The 22,416-nt window shown below is 37.1% G+C and overlaps 1 protein-coding gene across 2 annotated transcripts in view; it reads right to left on the bottom strand.

The window, feature by feature from the left end:
• Positions 1-19,823, bottom strand: part of FYB1 (FYN binding protein 1) — a 45,609-nt gene extending 25,786 nt beyond the window's left edge. For both annotated transcript variants that reach the window (XM_005528031.3, XM_014257020.2), the window contains exons 1-2: positions 19,644-19,823; positions 12,803-13,937 (exon numbers count right to left, since the gene is read on the bottom strand). In XM_005528031.3, coding sequence (XP_005528088.3) covers positions 12,803-13,910 — 1,108 coding nt within the window. In that variant the 5' untranslated portion in view covers positions 13,911-13,937; positions 19,644-19,823. The remainder of the gene's footprint in view (positions 1-12,802; positions 13,938-19,643) is intronic.
• Positions 19,824-22,416: the final 2,593 nt, after the last annotated feature.

Below are 22,416 nucleotides of genomic sequence, written 5' to 3'. Positions count from 1 at the left end.
GCATTCAAGAATGTTCTACATGTACAAGGCCTTGAAAATATCTTTGCCAAGACATGAAGAAAACAACAACAACAAAAAATTGGAGTTCATCCAACACATTAACAACTGTGTTTTAAAACTAAATTATAATTTACTTCCATCATTTTCTTAAAAAGACTAGCTGCAGAGTCTCATAAGACTGATGTAGTCTTGCTGAGTTTTTCTTCTTGCTCAGGGAAAGAGTTTTAAAGGAAGGGATGAGAGATGAAAATATATTTTTGCCTTTATAAAGAGAGGTACAGGTCTCTGAACATCTTCAAATACATTTTTAATGCTAATTGCAGAAGTCTGGACTTAATTTTCTAGCAAGCTGAGACTAGAAAAGTGGCAGTCTGTGAAGCTGCACAGAAGCTACACCCTTGACAGGTGTAGCCTTAAGAACTGATGTTGCTGTTGTGCACCAGGCACAGAATCCACACTTATATGAGTGAGCTGGTGTGCATGTGTGCTGCATTGAATTCATGCTCCCTGCACAAGTCACAACCAAACTATAGCAACTGTTGCTCTGAGGCTTGATTTTGAGAGAAATTATTCTACACAAGCAAATTGAGTCAGAGTTTGGATGCCACGATGTTTTTGCATTTTTTTGTAGAAGTATCATTAGTGGATTAAAATCTACCCAAAAAGAGTCGTCCCCAGCTGCATAGAGACAAATCAAGGCTAATCCAATGAGGAGGAGAACAGAGGGAAAAAAGCAAATTCAGAGTTCTGTTAAAATCAATTGCAGCTGAGAAGAAACCCCTTGTCTTCTGTAGGTTTTATTTAAGTTTACACCTGTGAGAGATTAGAATCTTGTCAAGTAAAGGAAATGTTAACCACACTGAAAAAGAAGTGGTTCAAAACACAGAACAACGACAAATATTTACTAAAGTTTAATATCAAGACTGAAAATTGCAAGAAGTTATTAGAAGAGCTCTTTTAGCTTGTTGGGTGTCTTGAATTCTGTCCTTGTGATGGACAAGAATAGGGGAATTGATAACTTTAGGATGGACCTTTCCATATCTCACATGGAAATCAAAGTGAAATTATCAAGCCTTGACAGTTTTTCTACTTACTACCACACCACTCAAGAATTTATGGATAAATATTTCTTCATGGATGTTTGGACCAACTTGTCAATATACATACGAAAAATGGTGCATTTTAAACTTGTTCCTTCGTAACTTAAACAGCAAAATACTGATAGTCCCAACATGGATGATTACACAGGCAAATTCTTTTGTGGTTTGTGCCTTAAGGAACATGCATCTTAGGAAAGAAGATCCTTACAATTTAAGATATGCCAAGATTAAATTTGTACCACTTATGTTTTTAACATTTTATTCAAAAATATAGCCCAAAAGTCAAGTAAAATAATCCTTTCTTTTAGTACTTAGGAGGCTACAGCAGAGTCAATGTGTGCCAGCTGGAGAGTACCCAAAGGAGAAAAGTAAGAATGAGGTCCAGAAAACATGAATTCCTGAATATATTGAACAAATGGTGGTTGTTTAGGGAAACATTATAAGATTGGGGTAGAACAAAATTAATACCTAAGTCTCTGGTTGTGAAGAAAGGGATAATTTATATTTTCCCCCCTTCTTTTCCACAGTGAAGAGGTAATAAATAACATTTCTAAACGCTAGCAACGTTTGTTAGGAGGCACTTTCTAACAGTGCAAGTGGAATTTCCATGCCTTGAGGTCCCTGTTGAAGATGTAGGGTAAATTTACGTCATGAATAAGTTCTGGCACAGTTGTTCTTACCCTATACATCGGGATGGACATAGTGACAGACAACTTCTTTATATCCCTTCCAATTCAATGCTGAAATCCTTTGATTGTTGTCCTGTGTGTTACATCACATTTGAAATATTTCCTGCTATATTGAGATCAACAGCTAGAGATATACCAAAGTAACATTTTGGCTAAAATGAGTCTTTCAGTTGTTTGAGGCATGTTCACAGGACAAAGAATACTACAGAGTTTTTGTAGTGGTACTTGTTTAAGTTTGCTTCCTATTAAAATCTGCATCTTACTGTTTACTAAGTTCCTCAGGCTTCAGGTTCAGGTATTTTAATTTTTACCTTTGCACACAGGGTCAAAAGCCTTTTTATCACCACTGTTATACCCAAAGGTATACTGACACCACTGGAATGAATACATAACTCAGATTTCTTTTCGGTGACTTTAAAAACTTAACTTTTAAAATCTGAATTAAGGGTGGGGTTTGTTTTGTTTTGTTTTGTTTTCATGCAGTAATTAATTCACAGCTATTTCTGCCATCTCTCCAACCTTTCCAACACTGCAGAAAATCTGGCACTGGAATTCTACAAGGCATGCACTTGTCTGCCACAGGTAATGATGAAAATTGCATGTCATTTTTCTTCTGGCCATATCTCTACTGATTGCATCTAGGGGGTTTCAGTATTTTTTCCAATCGTCATCTCTCCTTCTGTTTTGGAAGTGCATACTCCTGACTATTAAACTAATGCCCACAAGAAAAAAGCTTTTATTCAAAAACTTTGTAACTATATGAGAATTCTTTAATGGTAAAACTCCAAGAATTTAGAGTTACAAGCTGATAACCCTTATGCATTACACTCTTATGTCTCATTATCCTTACCTAATTGTAGAGTTGCACATAACTTGATTTTCCCCCCCCAAATCATTACACAACCTTGTTTCACAGGTATGTTTATGTTTCTTCATTATATATGTACAATTGCATTTGAATAAAAGCAAACTTAGCTTAAATGAGCCAAAGTTACATATAACTGTCCTCTTGTTGTATCTGAATATCTGGAGACTCTGTCGTAGCACTTAATTCTTCATAGTCTTTATTCATTCACAGAATACCAGCTATAATTTCTTATTGCCCTAAAGATTCTTATAAAGATGAATACCACTGACAACATGTATCTCCAGCTGAATTCTAGATTCTAAACAAAGAAAGCAGCTAGAAAGTACTCTTTTTTTTGTTTGCTTAGTTGGGTTTTTAGTTGTTGTTTTGTTTTCCTGAAAGCCATGTTAATGGGTATTAATGATACTGTCAAATTTATTTTTGTGTTTTAATAGGGATAGTGTCAAATTTATAATTGTGTTTTAATTTTTGTGTTTTATCAGTTTTTCTGTGGTTATATCTACGTTGCCCTAACAGAGCATTGTGTATGTGCAAAACATGCATATGAAGCTTTTGTCATCATATTGTATTACTTCTTGTGATAAGTTTGTAGGACTAAGGTAAAAATTCTTCCCAAGTCTCTGTGCATAATACTTCTTTCATCTGATGTCTTTTGAGAGCCAAATCCAGGCAATAGGAAACTGAGCCAGGAAAGGACAGCACATGCATTTTAGATTAAGTGCTTATTTTTAAGTATAAAGGCTGAACAACCTGTCCTTTCTGATTTTTGTAGTTTGTTATAATCCAACAGTAACTAAATGGTCATCACATTAATGGAAGTACTGGTTTTTTATTTTCATGAGAACTGACTCTTCTCTGCCTTTAGCGCTTTAATTAGCTTAATTACTTACACTTATTGAGATTGATGTAGGTGTAAAATACTTTAATACTAGAAATAGTGAAATGATTTAGGTAGAAAAGTGACATGCTGAAAACTGTTTGGAAAAAAAGGTGTTATAATCAGAACTGCTGAGGCAAATCTACCATAACATTTCAATAGTGGTTTTTGACTCCAGTTCCTGTTTGGTTTTTTTTTTTTTATTTTTTACTGTAAAAATGTGGAAAGCTCTGTTGAACAGCAGTCAGCTGCAGACACTCAGATCAAGAAATTAAACTGAAATTACATCCTGGTTTCTCATGCACCTGAAGCACTCTCACCACAGTATACAATGTTAAGGGTGGTCCCTGTGTGGCAGCTTTGACAGCTAACACCTCAGTTTCCAAACAGCCTCTCCTCTCTTAGGACTCAGCTTTTTCACATGAATAAACAGAGGCAGAAACTGAAGCACTTCAAAAAAAACATAGAAGAACAGAAGAAAAGAGGCAGCATCTGTATAGAGAAACCTGCCACAGAAACTCTCCACAGAATGTCCCAAATATCCCATTACACTGCTGCTTTAAATGTGGCATTAAACTTCTTTAATCATGCCCAGATCCTCAGCACTTAAAGTAAAATTATGCACAGAACACTGCAAAAATCTATCTTGTGTTCCTAGAGAACCTTCTCAAATCGCTTCTATATGGGCAATGGCCAAAACTGCCCATATACATTACATTCTTGGGAATGTTTGTTTATCAAGAAGTGAAGGACACTGAAGTTGTCCTGATGCAATACTTGTGATTTTGACCCTTGCCATTCCCCTTATGAAGGGGAAACACTGATTCATCTTTGGTAGCCAGTATGACATCTTGAGAAAGATCCCATCTTCCCTTCATGTCCAGATATTCTGTGTTCAACAGCAGAAGAAATTAACCTGCATAAAGGAGCATAATTTCTATGCCTCTCCCATGTGAACTCAAAGAGAAATTACAAGCCCAGCTCTTTTGGAGCTCGTGAATTCTGTGTGGGCAAAGGCATTCAGGGGAGAATGAGAAAAAGCCGTTCTCACCCTACTAAAAACTTCAGAGCTGTCCTTAGATACTTTGTCACTCTGTCCTGAGATGCTAATACCATAAATATGTGGCAAAATGAAACACTACCTAGTACTGTTTAAGCCCATAATGGAGTACACCTGGAACAAGCATTACTTGCTGGGATGGGAATCTTAGGGGAACCAGAACTTTGGTCACAGATGGTTCTCTGTTTCTCAAAATTGTAAAATGAATTGGACTCATGTGCAAGGGTGATTTTGGTTCCAGTACTAATAAAGCTTAAATGACATGTCTCTATTTATTGCCTCCCTAAATACCAGGGTATTGCAATGTTTGGGTGAGAGATTGGCACAGAGAAGAAGGTGAACGTGCAATTATTAACCTGAGAAGAATAGAAGCTGTCAAAGGGGAAAAAAAACCCCATATACTTTTTTTGCACTCACACCCACAATTCTACATCCATCAGTTAAAGATACAAACCTTTCTGTTCAATCCAATCAGTACTGCAATAGAATGTGTTTATTTGGCACAAAGCTTTTAATTAGCAACAATGACAAATAATAATTTTGATAATCTCCCTTGAAGCAGGAAAATATCTTGTTCTAGCAGAGGGTGGTCTGGCTTCAGCCATTCATATTTTTCTCACCCTTGACTAGACTGCAGCAGCAATATATACCCACTCCCAAAGCCAGCAGCATTTTAGAAATCCCAGTTAGCTCAGAGCATCTGTACTGATCTTATCTGCAATATACTCTCTTGAGAATGCATTAGCCTGGCCTCCAGTCTCCAAACAGTCCAGACATAACTACAAAGACTGAACTGTTAATGATGTTTAAGGTATCAGGCTGTAGCACCCAGCCTATCCAGTGCCTTGATCCAGAAATTTCCAGTGCAAGACTGAAACCTAAATAAAACTGGAACTGAACAGCAATGCATAGCACTGTGAGCATTCCATTTTCAGTGGTCTCATCATATCTGCTTCACCACACATAGACAGCATAAATACATACTCATAGTTAAGAAAATGCTGTCCATTACGGGAACTGACAATGGTCAAATAAGAGATTTTTAGGCTTCAGGCATTAGCTTGAGCCTGTGTGAAACCAAGTCACACAACTTTCTCATTCTGGTCTGAGAAATCATAAGGTGGAATCTAAACAGTCCTTGGAGAAGGAAAACAACCTTTGCAGGTGTTGTTTGGATCCTTGTTGTTTACTTGTAAGAAACAGTCAAGGGGTGTTTCTAACTGTCCAATGATGGTGCTGTGTTGGTTTGATGACCAATGAGAATTTTACCTTTTCAGACCTTCTCGGAACTGTCTATAGAAGAAGATCTGGAAGAACAAAACTTGCTCTCTTTTGCAACCCAGTTAAGAGAGTCTGTGTTGTGCTTTTGCTGTTCCTAAAATAGTGTGGCAGATAACAATGCAGTCTCTTGCACATGGAAGGAAAAAAACAGGATCTTGATTTTACATTCTAAAAAAACCCACACCTTCTTTGGCCTAGGTTATGGTATTTAGTGAGACCTTATTCCATTTGACCTCTGACCCGGTGAACTCCTGGTGTGTTGTTGACTCCTGGTTTTAGTAATATTAAGAAAACCTGACAGTGAACAGTACTACAATGAAACTTGGAATATTCTGTGGGAAAAATGCTTGTAATTTAAAAATTCTTAGTGAATTTTTATAGTTTTAATCATAAAATGACTTCAGAATTTTTAAGCAGTTACACATCAGAAAGTTTCGCACTTTGAAAGAATCCTTTTATACAAAGCAAAGTGCTTTTGAGCTACTCTGCAAACCCAACATGCTTTTCAGTTCTACTGCAAAGCACATCACCACTTCTACATGCAAGACCTGGGAAGATTTCTGGGTTTTACTGAGAGTTTACTAAGAATCTACAACATTTGCAGCAGCTGATCAGCCACTTCCTACTTCATCTGTAATGTGCAGAGCGCTGTGCTCTGCTCTGCTTCCCTAACCACATTTTCGTTTAAATACAAGCCATGGTTTCAGGTTTCACTATTGTGCTGCTTTTTAACTGCTCAGGGTGAGCAGGTAAACTTACAACAGAGCTGAAGCTCAGTGCTTTTGATTATGCTGTTCTTACACATGCCGTAGCAACAAAGTTCACAACTTAAAAACTAAAGTTTTCAAGAAAAAGTTTCAAGAAAATTTCTGGTTGGTGCTCTCCTTGACCTTACTTTTAAAAATGCCTAGGTACAATCTTCTTACTTTTTTTTATTTTTTTCCTTTTTTCCTTCCCTTCCCTTCCCTTCCCTTCCCTTCCCTTCCCTTCCCTTCCCTTCCCTTCCCTTCCCTTCCCTTCCCTTCCCTTCCCTTCCCTTCCCTTCCCTTCCCTTCCCTTCCCTTCCCTTCCCTTCCCTTCCCTTCCCTTCCCTTCCCTTCCCTTCCCTTCCCTTGCCTTCCCTTCCCTTTCCTTCCCTTCCCTTCCCTTCCTTCCCTTCCCTTCCCTTCCCTTCCCTTCCCTTCCCTTCCCTTCCCTTCCCTTCCCTTCCCTTCCCTTCCCTTCCCTTCCCTTCCCTTCCCCTCTTCTTCTTCTTTCTTTTTCTTTCTCTTTATGACTTAATGACTACTTCTGGTTCTACTAATAATATTGATAAATCTGAGTCAATTCATTTCCTTTTGCATTGTACCATTTCATATTCAAGAAAAAAATAAAAATGGAAATAATCCAAAAATGGAGGACATATAAGAGAGTAATAATTTAAAACTAATTTTTTGTAATTCATTTATATTTGAAAGAGAAGGCAAAAGAAAATGAGCAAAGTCATGCAAAGGCAAGTAAAAGAAAATGTACAGGAAAAGTTTTCTTAAAATGTGACTATTTCCCAAATTGAAAAAATGATGAATGATTTTAAAATATTTCAGTGTGAAAAATAATTACATCATGCATACCATGGTATGTAAAAAAACCATTTTCATAAAAAATTCCCATATAACAAAGTCTTGCATTTGGGTAGTGGAAGTTTGAAGATTTTCTCTTCAAAATTTGCAAACAAGGAACAACATTGTTCCAAATGCACATATCTGAGGAGGGTTCAATTTCAAGAGGAAACCAATGACCTCAGGAATGTTCTTTACTAAAATGAACCTTCTAGGATAAAAAAAAATTTGTTAGATACAATTTCAAAATTTTCCTAACAGCTTTACTATGAAAGGCCTGGGGTTTTTTTTTTGTATCTATTAGTACTGAATATTTATTGTAGAATTTAATATCAAAATTTTCAAGAATGACTGGAAGTTTTATATATATGAAGTATAATGAACGATGATTTTAATGTAGTTTCTATAATGAAATATATTAATCTGTGCTGTGTCATTATCCATGTAATGTGACCAAATGATGAAGACTCATTAAGAGCATTTCTCCCTGTGAGTCAAAACAGACACAGAAAACTAAAAAGTGAAAATGCACCAGTAGGGCACAGATTGTTTCAAATTCAAACATTATGCATGCTGCATAGGTTTTACCTCTGTGAGCTGCTATGGAAATATTTAAAGAGTACAGAGTAATTAGAACTTTCAGCTCAGAGAAATATTCAGTACATATTCAGTACATATTAGACTTCAAATATGAGAAGTATATGCTAAGTATTCTTGCAATTACAAGACTAAATAGACACCTTTTGGGTTCAAGATGCATTCTCTAGTAATGGTACCAGTAACATGTCCAGAACTCCATCACCACAGTACTTCTGTGTATCAGGGAAAACAAGATATTTTCCAACTTGACCATAAAGCTGTCTGTAAAATAGTGTGATATGCTGGATACACTCTCTTGTTAAAAATGACTGTAAAGTAGCCTTTAAGAAAAATGTGTCAACTTAAACAATGGAAAACTTTCAGACAGTTCTTATCACTATTACCAATCTCTAAATTAAATTTATTGATATTCTCTGTGTTCACATTATTTTCTGGAATCTGAACAGGTTTCAGAGCACTTGAAGCACTGGTACAGCAGAGATGCTTTTAGTGACCCATGTAATGCAACCACATGATGAAGGTGCATAAATAGGTGTTTCTTCTTGTGAATCAAAATAGGTGTACAAAATAACAGTATTTCAGAAGTTAAATTAAGGAAATTTTACTAAGCAAAAAGAATTACTCGGTTTCATCAGTTTTACTTTTTTTCCCCAGCAGTTTCCTTTCTGTCATCTTTCATGAGAAACACTGTTTTTTCATCCTTATGAATTTTCCTTTCTAACTACTGCTCTTAGCACTTCTTCTCAAAGGCTGTTCTTGTATGTAGTGTAATCCTCAAGGCACTGTGTTGAATCCATCCAGCACTGACCCTGTTGGAAGGTGGGAAATGGTTTCAAGTACAGCATAACACCTCATGTGCTCCACTGAATCCTTTGCAGAGGTCCAGACCTATTGAGTGAATTTGGTATGTATATACTTTGATTCAAAACATAAGGGGCCTCAAAGCTGTTCAAACTACACGTCAAACCCCTTACCAAAATTATCAGGTGCACTCACATGGTTTCTCTCCTGAGTCCTAAATTCTGTGTCTTAGTTTCTGAAGCCTCCACTCTGGAGTGGTTATAGCTGACTCAGTGGGACTTAGAGCAGTCAGCTACAGGAACAACTCCAGAATTCATGTGTAGACTATAACAAGTGAATACATGAGAAAAATAGGTTTCTGTACCTCCATCCTGTGATACAAACAAACCACATCTTACTGTTAATTTACTAGAACCAGATAATCTTGAAGGGAACAAGTATGGCACATAACAAACAAAATCAGAGATACTTAGGGGAAGATCTTCTGCCAGTTGCAGCATTCACAATGGAAAGCTGTCTTCTGATGTTAAATGGATGCAATTTTTTCCTTTAAAAATACAAATACACTCTAGGAAATTCAGAACATGTTGAAGACTATTGTAGCTAAGGCAACAATCAAGCATGATGAGTTTAAATATTAATTTGCAATGGGTATTGTGTACTTTTGCTTCCTTATACAAAAGAGCAGCAAATTGCACTCCAGGAAATCATCTGCAAGAAAACACTCAATGTTGGTTTATCTGTTTTCTTAGGCAGATTAACCAACTAACTAAGACAGATAAATAACTATCTCATCCATATTTCTCTCAGGATGGTTGAAGTAATTTTTTAAATTGCAGGGATTTATCTTTTTCAATGTTGCAAGCAATACTGGTAGTTTAATTTACAGTTTTGTCCACATATTTTAGCAGAATTATATGACAATTCCTTGACCTCTGAAGGTAATGCTTCAAAAATTACAGAGTGGTAGGGCTTCCTCCATAACCTTAATATTCTTTATTGTGGAGGCTCTTAAAAATTCTGAGGAATTTTCTCCCTGCCTGGAGCAGACTGACAGCACACACCCACCTTTTTATTCCTTAAAAGACTGAAGCCTTGGTGTTTGTTGTTCAGGAGTTGTGCAGAGGTGTGTAGAGCACTGGGGGCTCACTCTCTGGCTGGCTTCGCGTGTGTGTGTGGCCACCTGTACCTGTATGATCCTACTGTGTTCAGTGCCGTTCTCCTTGGGAAGCAACACTACAGTTGTGGCCTCACATGGAAAACTGTCAGCAAAATGACTTGTTTCTCTTCCTCTTTTTTCTAAGACCTTGGGTGTTCATTATAAAACAACATTGTTGGTATTGTTTTCTAAACTCAGAAGGCATGTTCAACTCATTGACTGTTAGCTGAGGTAAATATGATCCATTAGGGAAAATTGCTGTAATGGGACATAACACAGGAATTTACTATTCTGCCGTGCATTTGCAGGCCCAGACAGGAATTCCTTAAAGCCTGGAAAATAGCAGCACTTCAATAGTCAGACTTTCCTGAAAAAGACATTTGTATCTACAGAAGTTTTATTATGAAAAGCTTTTCAGGACTAGTTTTCTATTAGAAATTTTGAAAATTTCTAATTCACAACAAGGCCAAAATCAAGCTAACATCTTCTCCCACAGTTAAGTTTAAGACTGCTGTGTTAAGGCTAAGTCCTTCAGCCTCTAGCATTTAATGTCATTTCATGCCCAGTGAATACTTATTTTCAAAAACCAGTAAAACAGGTTTAATGGGAAAGGATAGCAATCACAGAAAAAGGGGTGAATCACATACTTCTGAAAAAGCAGAATTCAAGCTCCTGTTTTAAATCAGGCAATAAAAGGTTTTCTAAAGTGCAGGCACATGCCCTTAACACAAGTGTAAAAACCACTATGTGGGGAGGTTGGGAGGTTTTCTCTTCTCAAATGACAACTCAAAGCCTAACTTTTACCCTATTACAGACCAAAAGCTCCAAAGGTTAGATCTCAGAAAGCTTTGTTGCAAAAAAAATATTTTTATTTGCTTAGTGTTCTTTATTTTGAGCAACTGAATCACAGCAGCAAATTAAGCAACTATGGAAAGCTTCTGTTCACCAGGACAAAATAATGAACAGGAAGAATCCGTGCTGTGAGGTTGGTGTCTTCCTGACATGACTTAGATTCTTGAAGTGACAGTTAAGAAAAAAGATAGAGTTCTGTTTAACTGCCCTTCCAAAGCAGGTAGATTTTGTTATTTATGTTCCAAGAAACCCATCAACAATGAATAACTGTTGAGCTGATAAGGAGTTTGCTCAGGATTCACTCTCAAACAACTTCTCTGTCCACCAGAACTGTTCTGTGTAGACTTCTGGCCAAAAAGAAGGGGGATAAATGAATTAAAGCCAAACAGAATATCATGATCAACATGCCAGCTCTGTGGGGGAAGGCTGAAGTTCAGGGACACTATGGACAGCTTCTCATGAATGTTGTTTCTAAATCTTTCACTCTTGACCTACCCCTATGACTGTGAGATAAAGAGGACCATGTCTGATCCTTCATTTCTACTTAGTTGTGTGTGAGTTTTGCAGCATAATTGGAAAACCATCGTGTGCCACGATGCTGGGGAGCTCCAGCCTTAGCTCATGTTCCCATGACTGTCAGGGTGGTGGCTGCTCTTACCCGTGGTTAGTGACAACACCCTCCTTCTAACAAAATTCTGGTACTATTCTTACAGCCATGCTCACAGTGTTAATTTAAAATGCACAGGATAAATATTTCTTATGCTCAGATTTTAAAAAGAGGATGAAAAAAATGCTTTGTGTCCATAATGCAATGAGAACCAAAAAAAAAAAAATCTGAATAAACAATGAGCAGAACAACAAATAAAAATTCCTCCATTAATTACTTAAAGTAAATTTTAAAATGTATTTTAAATAAATTGTTATTTTCCGTATTTCCAGACTTTGTTGGGACTTCTCAAAGTTTTAACTACCAAAGCTCTTACTCTTATATAATCAAAACATTTATTGGCATAGACATTTATTTTTCAGACAGCTGAAAATGCTGTCTTTCTGTATTTAGTTTGTATATGGGCATATTTGTTTTAAAGATAGACACAAACTTGTATCATTTGAGGATCTTGGCCTGATCTTGGATTTTTCAGAACATTTCCTTAACTGTAGGGTAACAGAGGAAAACCTGAATAGTTTCTGACAAAAAAAGCACATTTTTTTGTTACTGATACACTCCTAATCTTTGAGTGGAATCAGTAGTGACACAACAGATAGCTGCATGCAAACACTGTTTTCAGTGAGGCTTTTTCTCAAGAGAAATGAGCTCTGACTTCTTCATGCTGCCATAGTCCCTCTGAATCTCTTGTGCCTCAGGAAGACCAGCCTTATGTGTATTCAGAACGGCTGAAACACAAGCCATGCTGTATTCTAGACACAGAAGGTACAAGGAAAAATATGTTACCAGCTAAATTACATGAATGTACCTGATGTACCACACATGCACATCCACTGTCAGCAACTTTAGAGCTCTGAATCACAACACTGGGCATCCCCCTCTTCTCACTAACTACGCTTAAAATTGAAGAATCTAAGTTTGATCTGTTTCATTAAATCAGGACTTAAATGTCTGTTCAGAAAATACTCCCTGACACAAGTTATAGCTGCATCTGAGTAGTTTTGAGAAACAGATGAACCCAATACAATAAACGTTCGTCCTGAACTTTATCGCTGAGGGATAGAGAATGTAATTTTAGTTTCTGTCCTGTATGGAAGAAATAGAAGCCTAAATTACAGCTTTAAGGGGTTTTCTGATGCACAGGTATCATGTTATTTCTGAACAGAAGAAGAGATTCCATTTGAAATTAACCTGATTCTAAATGCATCAAAAAGCTAATAGCGAAGGAAGCAAGAACAGAGTGGACTTACTCTTTTTTTGATGGCTCTTCTGGAACTTTCCCAAGTTCACAGTGGGGGGTCTGCTGGGCTTCTGTGGGGGCTGGCCTAGCTTGAACAGTGGGGGCAAGACTTTTCTCTTGGGCATTCTAGAACTCCTGTCCTCGTCCACTTTCTCCTGTGGTTCACCTGATGGTCTTCCTGCAGCAAATGCCGTATTCATCTTACAGAATTTATGAGAAGAAGCTGATTCTTCTGGGATGATTTTGTTTAAGAAGATGTTCTCAGTAGTGCTCATTCCCTTTTCTTCAGTGTTTTCCGCCACAGTTTTGGGGGTTCCTTTTGATAAGCTGGACCAGTGGACAGGAGGCTTCAGAGCTATTTTAGGAAAATGACTGCCTTCAGCTTCTGCACCAGAGTTACTATTTTCACGCATTGCCTTTGCTTCTTGGAGTGCATGTGTATTTGTTCTAGGTCCTGACTGTCTTTGCAGAAAACTGCTTTTATTAGAAGTGTCTTCATTTTGAGATACCTCATTGTTTAGAGAAGGTTTCTGTGCAAGAGATGGTTTAGAAACAGGAGGCTTGGGCTCATTTGCTTGTGTTGCAGACCTAAATTTTTCCTTAACTGCAGCAACTTTTGAAAATTCTGTTTTTGCCTCATTCTCCTGTAATGCAAAATTAAGATTCGATTTTGGTCCCAGAGGACTTTTTTCTTTATCAGGAGGAGCAAGAAACTTGTTCCACGCAGGTTTTGGGTTCAAAGGCTTTGGGTCCTCCTTTGACTGGTCATTGGTTTTCACAGAGAATTTAGTGTATCCAGATTTTTCATCATTTCCTCTGTTAGTGGGCTGAAGCTGTACACCAAATCTTTGTGCCACTGGGTTCAAAGGTGATGGGCTTGGATCTTTCTCTGTTTTATCATCACTTGAAGGCTTGACTGCCAGAGGAGGCTTAGGTTGAACAGGTTTGTGAAGGTTACTGAGTCCTGGAGAACATGCAGCATATCCTTTATTTGTAAATTTCTCAAGTGCTGCTTTCCTTGTCTGTAATCCTGTGGGAACATCTTGTCTTGGGATTTTGATGGGTTGGCTGTTTGAAGTATCCTCTCTGTCTCGGTTATGTCCTTCAAATTTCTCCATGAGGAACTTCACACGTGGCTTGCAACTCTATAAATGTAAAGAAGAGAAAGATAAAGGGCAGCAAAGGGAAAGTATTGTTGCAATGTTCACAAATATTGTAAAGGGTTTCCTGGTCTGAGGCTTTAGTACTGCTGATTGGCTGAGGAGGTGTTACAACTCATCTTCCTGTATGGTTAAGAGAAGCTGAACATTTTGTTGTATCCCTGCAGCATTTACACAGTATTTTAAGATTTTCATTCAGGTGCTGCCTTTTAGGTACTGCAGGTCCTTTTGTGCATATTATAATTTCTGTTTACTTCTGGAATTGTGAACTGAACACATAATAAATGTACAAAATTACATACAACTTTAAAATCAACATATCTAAAACTCTGATTGTCCTGTGATGAGAAGCACAGGTTGTACTGGAACCCAGGGGAATGTACCAGATTCATGTTATTCCTGTTAACACTTTGAAGAACTGCAAGTTCCTTTGTGAAAAAAATTTCTTCTGGTTGGTGTATGTGTATGCCAATTTTTCTTTCTCAGCAATTTTTCTGCTTTCTGCTCCCTCACCCTCACTTTGTCCTTGCTTCTCTTCTCCATTTTGTATCTGAATAAGACTGCATGTGTGGGTACCAAATGAAAATATGTGAAGTAAAATTGAAAGAAATGACAGTCCATACCCCCAAGATATTGTCAAAGTTACTAAATTTCTTGCAAAAAAAAGTTGAGTAATTCCAAGATCATAAAACCCAGCTTCATTAAAAAATAGATGTTTTAATTAGTCAGCCCAATTCAATAACTTTCAGGACCTGTCTTAATTATGAACTGAACCCACGAGTTCAATACATTTAAATTCAGGAAAAATAAAACACATCACAGTGCAGGATGGGAGAAAAAGTGAGGCAGTCCCACTGCACTGGACAAGGGACCACCTTTGGGTTCCAGGAGCCTCTGGAGCAAGAAGTCCTCTCCGCAGCTGACAGTGGCAGCAGTGGTGCAGCTATAGTAGATACATTGATACATATGATTCTCAAGTAGGACCTGGATTTCCTGTGTGAGTTAAAATGTAAAACTTACAGCATAAAGTAGGAATGTTATAACTAGATAGGGTTCTGAATCATCTGTTTGCAAACAAAGGAGTATTGCTACAAAATATAATAAATAGGTGCTTGAAATAAAGTTAGAGGTTTAAGAATGAACTGTGTCTTAACTTCCTATGGTTCAGCAAGTGCTCAGTGATTTTCTTTTTTACTTCAATAACAAGAGCTTCTTAATTGGCCTTTGCTCCTTTTGCCTTCTGTTTGATTGTATCTCATTACATAAATAACCTCTTATGTTGGAGTAGTTACACACACACACACACACACACACATATGTAGGGAGAGAGAGACACTTCTGCAACTTAGAGGTAACTATCCCAGTCTTTCAGCATTGCCAAGAAACTCAGCCTTTCCAAACTGATTGTGTTGAATTACAAATGACTAACATTAAATGCAGCAAAAACGAGATAGACAGAATGAAACTTATACCCAGCGACCACATTGTTGGGTATTTTTGCACATATAGAGAACGGAGGAAGTACACATTTACTATGGAGATTATCAGGGTGAAGCCATCTACTGCTGTTTGATGCATACACACACAACTGAAGCATATAGTATAATATGTATAATATATACGTACTATATATAATATATATAGTATACATATATATAATATATAGTAACACTATACTTATATTAGTGATACAAGTATATGCATCACTAATCATTCACAATTTGTCCCACAATATCTCACAAGGCACTGATTTTACCCACTTAGACAATTAAGCCAATTGCATTGCCAGAGAGAATAAAAAAACCCTTTGTCTCTGATCTCTTTTGACTTTGTACTAACTCATGATTTTTTTCTAAGCTCTGTAACAAAATCTACACCACCAGAGATATGGAAATTATAGCTTATGTCTGAAGTCTTCAGAGCTTCAAAGTCTCAGCAACTCATTTCTTTTGAAAGTCATAGCAAAAAATTTATTTCTTTGCTACTTCTTCTATTTGAAATATAAGAAAATTGAAATATAAGTATAAGAAAATGTACTGTGCAAATTGCAATACCTTTTACAAGCAAGAGCCATTCAGCATGTAGACCTTTAGGAAGATGGGAATGCGAGTTTGAAGAAAATTTTATTATTATGATATATGGTTTTTGAGAAGTTTTCTACACTTTCAATAGCAAGATTACATGAATTACATTCATACATGCTTTGAAATGCACTGAACCATTTATTACTTCCAAGTTAGGGAGTGTCAATGAATTTTTAAAAATAAATTTCTTCCCAACTCATGCATATTTACAAGCACAGCAAGAGGAAAAGGCTTCTGCACATGTGGAAGAGTTTACAATTAACAGTAAAGCCTCTTTCATTTACTTGCTAAAGGTAATATTAAGAATCAAAATAGAGTAAGAAACTCCATGAAATCTTTCTGCTTCTCTTTAATATACATCACCAGTTTCTGCCTTCATAAGCTGTGTTACATTAGAAGCCATACAGATTCTAATGCAGAGCCTGACTGGTCAGGTAGACAGAAGGGAACTGGAAAATTTTTTTGTTTCTGACCCTGCTCATAAAGTGATTGCCACAGTTTTTGTGCTTCCCTTCCCAGAAGCGACAGCAGTTACCTACTCCATTATCACATACAGTAGGTTGTAAATCATGAAATGGGAACTTGAAAAGATTCTGAAGAGAGATTAAGTTCCCCCTACCCTTCCCCTCTAAAGTGCAAAGTGTCTGTGCAAAAGAGGAGTCTCAGGCAAAAGCTATTTGGGTTACTTTCTGAACTTTCTCTTTGATCTCTATTGGAAACTCAGTGCAAAATATTTTGGCTTTTCAACTTTTGATCTGAACTGTAAGCAGCACATAAGGAGCACAGTAAGATTTCCTTTGATACAAGATGGTTGCATTATTCAGATGTGTTTTCTCAAATCTAGATCAATACCTAGGTTTTAGCTCCCATGCTATAGATAAATATTTATACACAGAACTTTCACAGTCTCCCACTACCTTCAGCAGAGACTCACTCAGGTACCAAGCTACACTTGTACACAATTGTTTGAAAATTACTCCTTAGTTACACCCCAGTGTTAACAAGTGTAATTCTCCATAATTTACAATATGGCCGCACATTTCTGTACAGAAGTACTGTAATGAGACATAAAGCACATAAAAATTGCAGTTATATTCTTCCTCAGTTTATGGATATTTCAGTCTCAACTGGCAGCCTGAACAAAAAAGTTTTTTTTTTTTTGCCTTGGCATAAATATAACTTTATTATTTACTTTCCTGTCTTGGAGAAGCCAAAAGATTATTTCACTTCAACTTCCCCTTGAGGCCACTCTTTCTTCAAACAGAAACACTGAATCAGTGGATGGAATAGCAGATGTGTGTGCACACAATCATTAGTTAGGAAAATGAAAAATATATAACTTTTGACTGTACAAAGAATTCATTCGAAATACATGCAGATTTTATTTACAAAGGATAAACCCCCCATCTTTTCTCTTCTGAACTGTAACTTTTACATTTCGATTCCCAAGTGATGGGATCTAAATATACCCTTTAAAAACTCAAAAGCAGACCTTGATGAGTTTGCTAGAGAGTAATAAAATAAAGATTATAAAGCTATCCCTTTAAGAAGAAAACTATGTTTACTCATGAATTCTCTGATAGTGAAATAACAAAAGAAGTTGATAACCACTAAGGGAATTGAGCTGTAACCTATGGCCAAGATATAAGAAATAAGAAAATGGACAAAATGACAAGGAAAATTACACAGAGAATTATAGAAAAATACTGAAAATCTGAAAATTATTTTTCAGATTTATATAAATCTGATATAATTTCTACTGAAGGTAGTAGATTTGAGGCAGTCTAGCTTTTTGTTTACATGACAGTGCCATTCTGAATTTGTGATAAACTATTGCTTTCTTTTCCAGACACCTCAGAATCATCACTATTGAACTTTGTTGTTTCCAGAAGAGATTTCCAAATTGCTTTTCTTCCCCTTGAGTCTAGCTGTAATTACAAGACTCCCTCTATAACTGCAGCATTTGGAAAGGGAAGTTGAGATGTTGCAATGCTCTGCACCTATGAATATGTGTAGTATAAGCATGAGAAGGAGACAAAGAGACACGGTTTGCTCATACAAGACTTGCTAATACAGTGGTTGGTATAAAAGAGAAATGAGCCCTCAAATACTAAAGAATGAGGAGACAGGCTATTCTTCTGTTTGGGGTTTTTATGAAAGGCAGATTTCTAGGATGGAGAGGATAGAAAGAAATCTAAGGGATTCCCCAGTGAGAGGCTGACAGCCCCTATGTTACCCTGAGAGCATAATTTTAAACATCCCTCTAACACCAGCAAGAAAAAACCAGCACACACATGAGGAACTACGGTTGTTAAAATTTGACAAGGCAGTGTTCCAGCCTGATCACAGTGTACTCTGTATCTTTTTCATTGTACATTCCTCTGCACCTCCCTTATCTCTCTCTTGCCATTTTTTCTCACCTTCTATCTAATCATAGGACCAGCTACTCATAGTGCAGAAAAATAAAAGGACAGTTCTGAAAGAGTTTGAGACCAGGACAAGTGAGGGCATAGGGCTTGGCCAGAACAGCCAGATTACATCCCATCTTGTTCCCAAAGTGCTTATGTCAAAGACTGTGCATGAAGTCAAACTATCAATGGAGGCATGATCATCTCTTCATCCAATGCCCTAATAGGCTCACAACAATGTTTCTCCTTAATGGATTTTTTTGGTACCTGTTTAAGTGAAAATAAGCACTATCAGTCACTAGCCACTCACTCAACAACAGAAACCTGATGGCTTCAATTTTTCCATCAAGAATTTGTTTCTGTAAACACACTAGCTCATATCCATTTCTGAAAAATTATTGCAACATGATTTTATATAAACACAAAATTTCATGATACTTAATAACTTAATTTTTAAAAATTATTTTTCTCATGCGCCTCCTAATACCCTTTATCAATTATTTCTTTCAGATTAGTGTAAATTTTCTCATTATCTGCCCAGAAACAGATTTATTTTTGCTTTGAACCTATTTATATATAGTGTATACAGTCACTGTCTTATGAATGTCTTACTTGTCTGGTTATCCCACTAAAGTGAATGCTCCAAGTCTCAAGGAAGAAATATTTGAATTCCTGTCACTGCAAAGTTCCTATCATTATTTTGAGAATTTCAGGATGTCATATGTTTTTAATGGAAATTTTGTGCAATTTTAAGACTTCGAGGAGCACTTTGACTCATACCTGGAAAGGAAAATACGACCAACTACTAACAAAATACATACACTGACACCTCAACCCAGACTGGTATATTTGTACCCTAATTTGTAATTTGTACCCTCCCAATAATTTAACACACAACAAATAATGCAAAGGGGATAACTAAAAAATAATTGCCTTTGAGTGATACCATTTCTGCTATTACTCAAAATGCAAAGGCCACTTAAATTAGGACCACTTTTAATAAAATTTCAGAGAACTAACCACAAAACTCTGAGAGAGAAAAGTCCATTTTGATAGCTTAGCATCTTTTCAGCTCCTAAACTAAGTAAAATCTACAACTAGGTTTCCAGTTAATTAAGTTATATTCAATATATTGTTCTGATTCTATTTCTTCTGGAACTTTCCACGCTTATTTTTAAGACAAATGTAGAACAGTTTACCTGGATATCCCAAAGCTCTCCAGTATTTTCATACAAGCAGAAAAACTGGCTCCCTCAATGTGACAATCCACGGGTGTAACAACTTAACAGCATGGTCTATTTGCTAAAGAGGAGTTCTGCTTCTCACAGAGGAGTTCTTGCCTCTCACAAGATACACTTGTGGGTTTCATTATCATGAACAGTAACTGCTCTCCACAGGATATTAGGCAAGAAGTGCTGGAGGAAAAGGGAACTAAAGTGTGTTCAGACTGGCTGGCTGCTTCCATCAGCAGTAAGCACCATGTGATATCCAGAAGTATTGCATTTACCCCATGTTGCGTAGCCCTGTGAGGCTGCCTTGGCACACACAAGCCTGGGCCTTTACAGAATAGCTGCTAATGAAATGTGTGTGGAAATTACAGGCATAAAGGGTGGACTGGCCACAGGTCCAGTGCCTGCTACCAATGAGAACCCTGCATACATGGCGCACTCTCAGGCATCAGCTAGCATGTTCCTCATGTTTGCCTGTGGGATCTTGAGATTCTGTGGGCTAGTTTTTAAAAACTTCTGTTATGTGGAGATATTTAAAAAAAAACCAACAAAACTATGATCATACATTTCTTCTGTCCTTCCTCCTGTGTGTTTGAGTTTGAAGGATAATATAGGATAGAAAAGTCAATAATGAGTAAATAAGCTTCATAAAAAAAATCTAAATTTGTGTTTGTGCTGAAGATAAAACCGGAAGGGCGGAGCCCTCTACAAAACACAGCTCAGTCAGTTTGCTAGAGCAGTGCATGGGGAGGAGATTGCAGAAGAAAAGCTGTGTAACTTTGAGCTTAATTAAAAGACAACTGAATCTTGCTTATGGTCTACTACTCTCCTTCTGCACAAAGTTCTTAGGATTTTTTGAAATATTTTGGGATGTTAAAGCATTGAAAGTGCTTGGCATTTCTAGCTTAATTTTATAAAAACTTGTAGCTTAGCTACTTCAGAAGTTTGTTAGGGTGCTGGATAGATCTTATTTGAGTTAGAAACACTGCCCACCAATGATAACTGATTATTTTGTAATATAGGCATAATGTTTTTTTGTAGTGGGAGAAATACAGTTCTTTATGCTATTCATTCAGCTAAACACTGTATTTTATTTATAAAATAGCATTTATTTGTGAAAATAAACAAATCACAGATAATAATGCATTTATTATTAATACTGTGGCAGATTAGAATTGCTGTTGTATGTGGCAGTCTTCATGACTGAAGATGCTAACTGTAGCAATACAGTCATTTTGTGTGGGTAAACACCACTACAAGGGTCTGCTCACAGTATCAGCTCTAGACAAATCATGCAATGATCAAAGAACTAGCTTATCTTCACAGCTCTGAATGCTAGACAGTTCCTGTTGTCTTCTCTTTTATCCAATACACACAAATAAGTACATCCCTAATTGATAGAATGCTGATGAGTATATAAATTGCAACAAACACAATGAAAATAAGTTTACCCTGTGAAATTTCAGTGAAACTTGCCCATCTGCAATATCCACCATGTGCCTCATTTTACATTTGCAGGTGCAATAGCTTCCTGAAATCTCTCTGTTGTTTCTCGCTTGTTTCTGGGAAGGTTGTTTGTGAGTGATATAGGGAAATTATCTATTTTTAGGTGAAGAGAGAATCTGAATAAATTAATATTTTAAGGAACAGGATCTGCAAGCCTGAAAGCAGTGTAAAGTTATGTTGCTTTTTTCACTTTTCACAGAAACAACACCAGCAGCAGCGACAAAATCACCAGTTCATATTCAAGCAAGATAAGGATAATACTTTCTCATGTATACATATACAATATATGCCATTATATTCTCTGTACAGACCAAACCCTGCATCTAAATTCCTGCACACAAGTAGTGTGTTACTGCTCCTGTGTGGATATGTTACAACTGCAACCTTAAGCACATTTTATCAGAATATTTATTTAGATGTTTCCATGTAACTTTGGGAAAAGTGGATACTTAGGAATTAAGTTTATCAAAAATTAAGGAAAGAAGAAAGGGAAGAAAAAGAATCAGAACTTTTGCCATTCAGGAAGAATGTGGCCAGCAGGCAGGCCAAGGGAGGTAATCCTCCCCCTCTACCTGGTTCTGGTGAGGCCACATCTGTAGTGCTGCACCCAGTTCTGGGCTACTCAGTATAAGAAAAAAATGGAGATACTGGAGAGGTATCAGAAAAGATCAGAAAGACAATTTAGGGTCTGGAGCATCACTTTCATGAAGAGAGACTGTGGGAGCTGGGTGTGTTCAGTCTGGAGAAGAAAAAACTAAGAGGGGATCTTATTAACACATAAAAATATCTCAGAGGTGGGTGCCCAGAGGATGGTGCCAGGCTCTTTGCAGTGGTATGCAGACAGATGACAACGAGCAATGTCCACAAAGTAAAACACATGAAGTTCCACCTCAACATCAGTAAGAACTTCTTTCAATTGAGGGTGGCAGAGCACTGCCCAGGGCAGTCATGGAGTCTCCCTCTCTGGAGATGTGCAAAACCCACCTGGACATGCTCCTGTAACCTCATCAGGAGGGTTGGACTGGTAGCTCCAGAGTTCCCTTCCAGCCCCAATGATTCTGTGATTGTGTGAGTCTCTGCTGTAAATGCTAGTCTATCTTTTTAAGATATTTTTTCTTTCATCTACTTTCATCTACTTTCTTTCATCTACTGATGTTCTTTGCTCCAAAATGATTTGAAAAGTCAGACACTTCCATCTGAACAGCTCTTATTTTCCAGTTCAGTGGTCACAAAGTTA

Source organism: Pseudopodoces humilis, chromosome 4 (genome assembly GCF_049639895.1).
Source record: "Pseudopodoces humilis isolate 2021_Gansu_Grassland_sample_001 chromosome 4, ASM4963989v1, whole genome shotgun sequence".
NCBI lineage: Eukaryota > Metazoa > Chordata > Aves > Passeriformes > Paridae > Pseudopodoces > Pseudopodoces humilis.
Note: the sequence above shows the minus strand (reverse complement) of the source record. Positions and strands in the feature narration are given on the sequence as shown.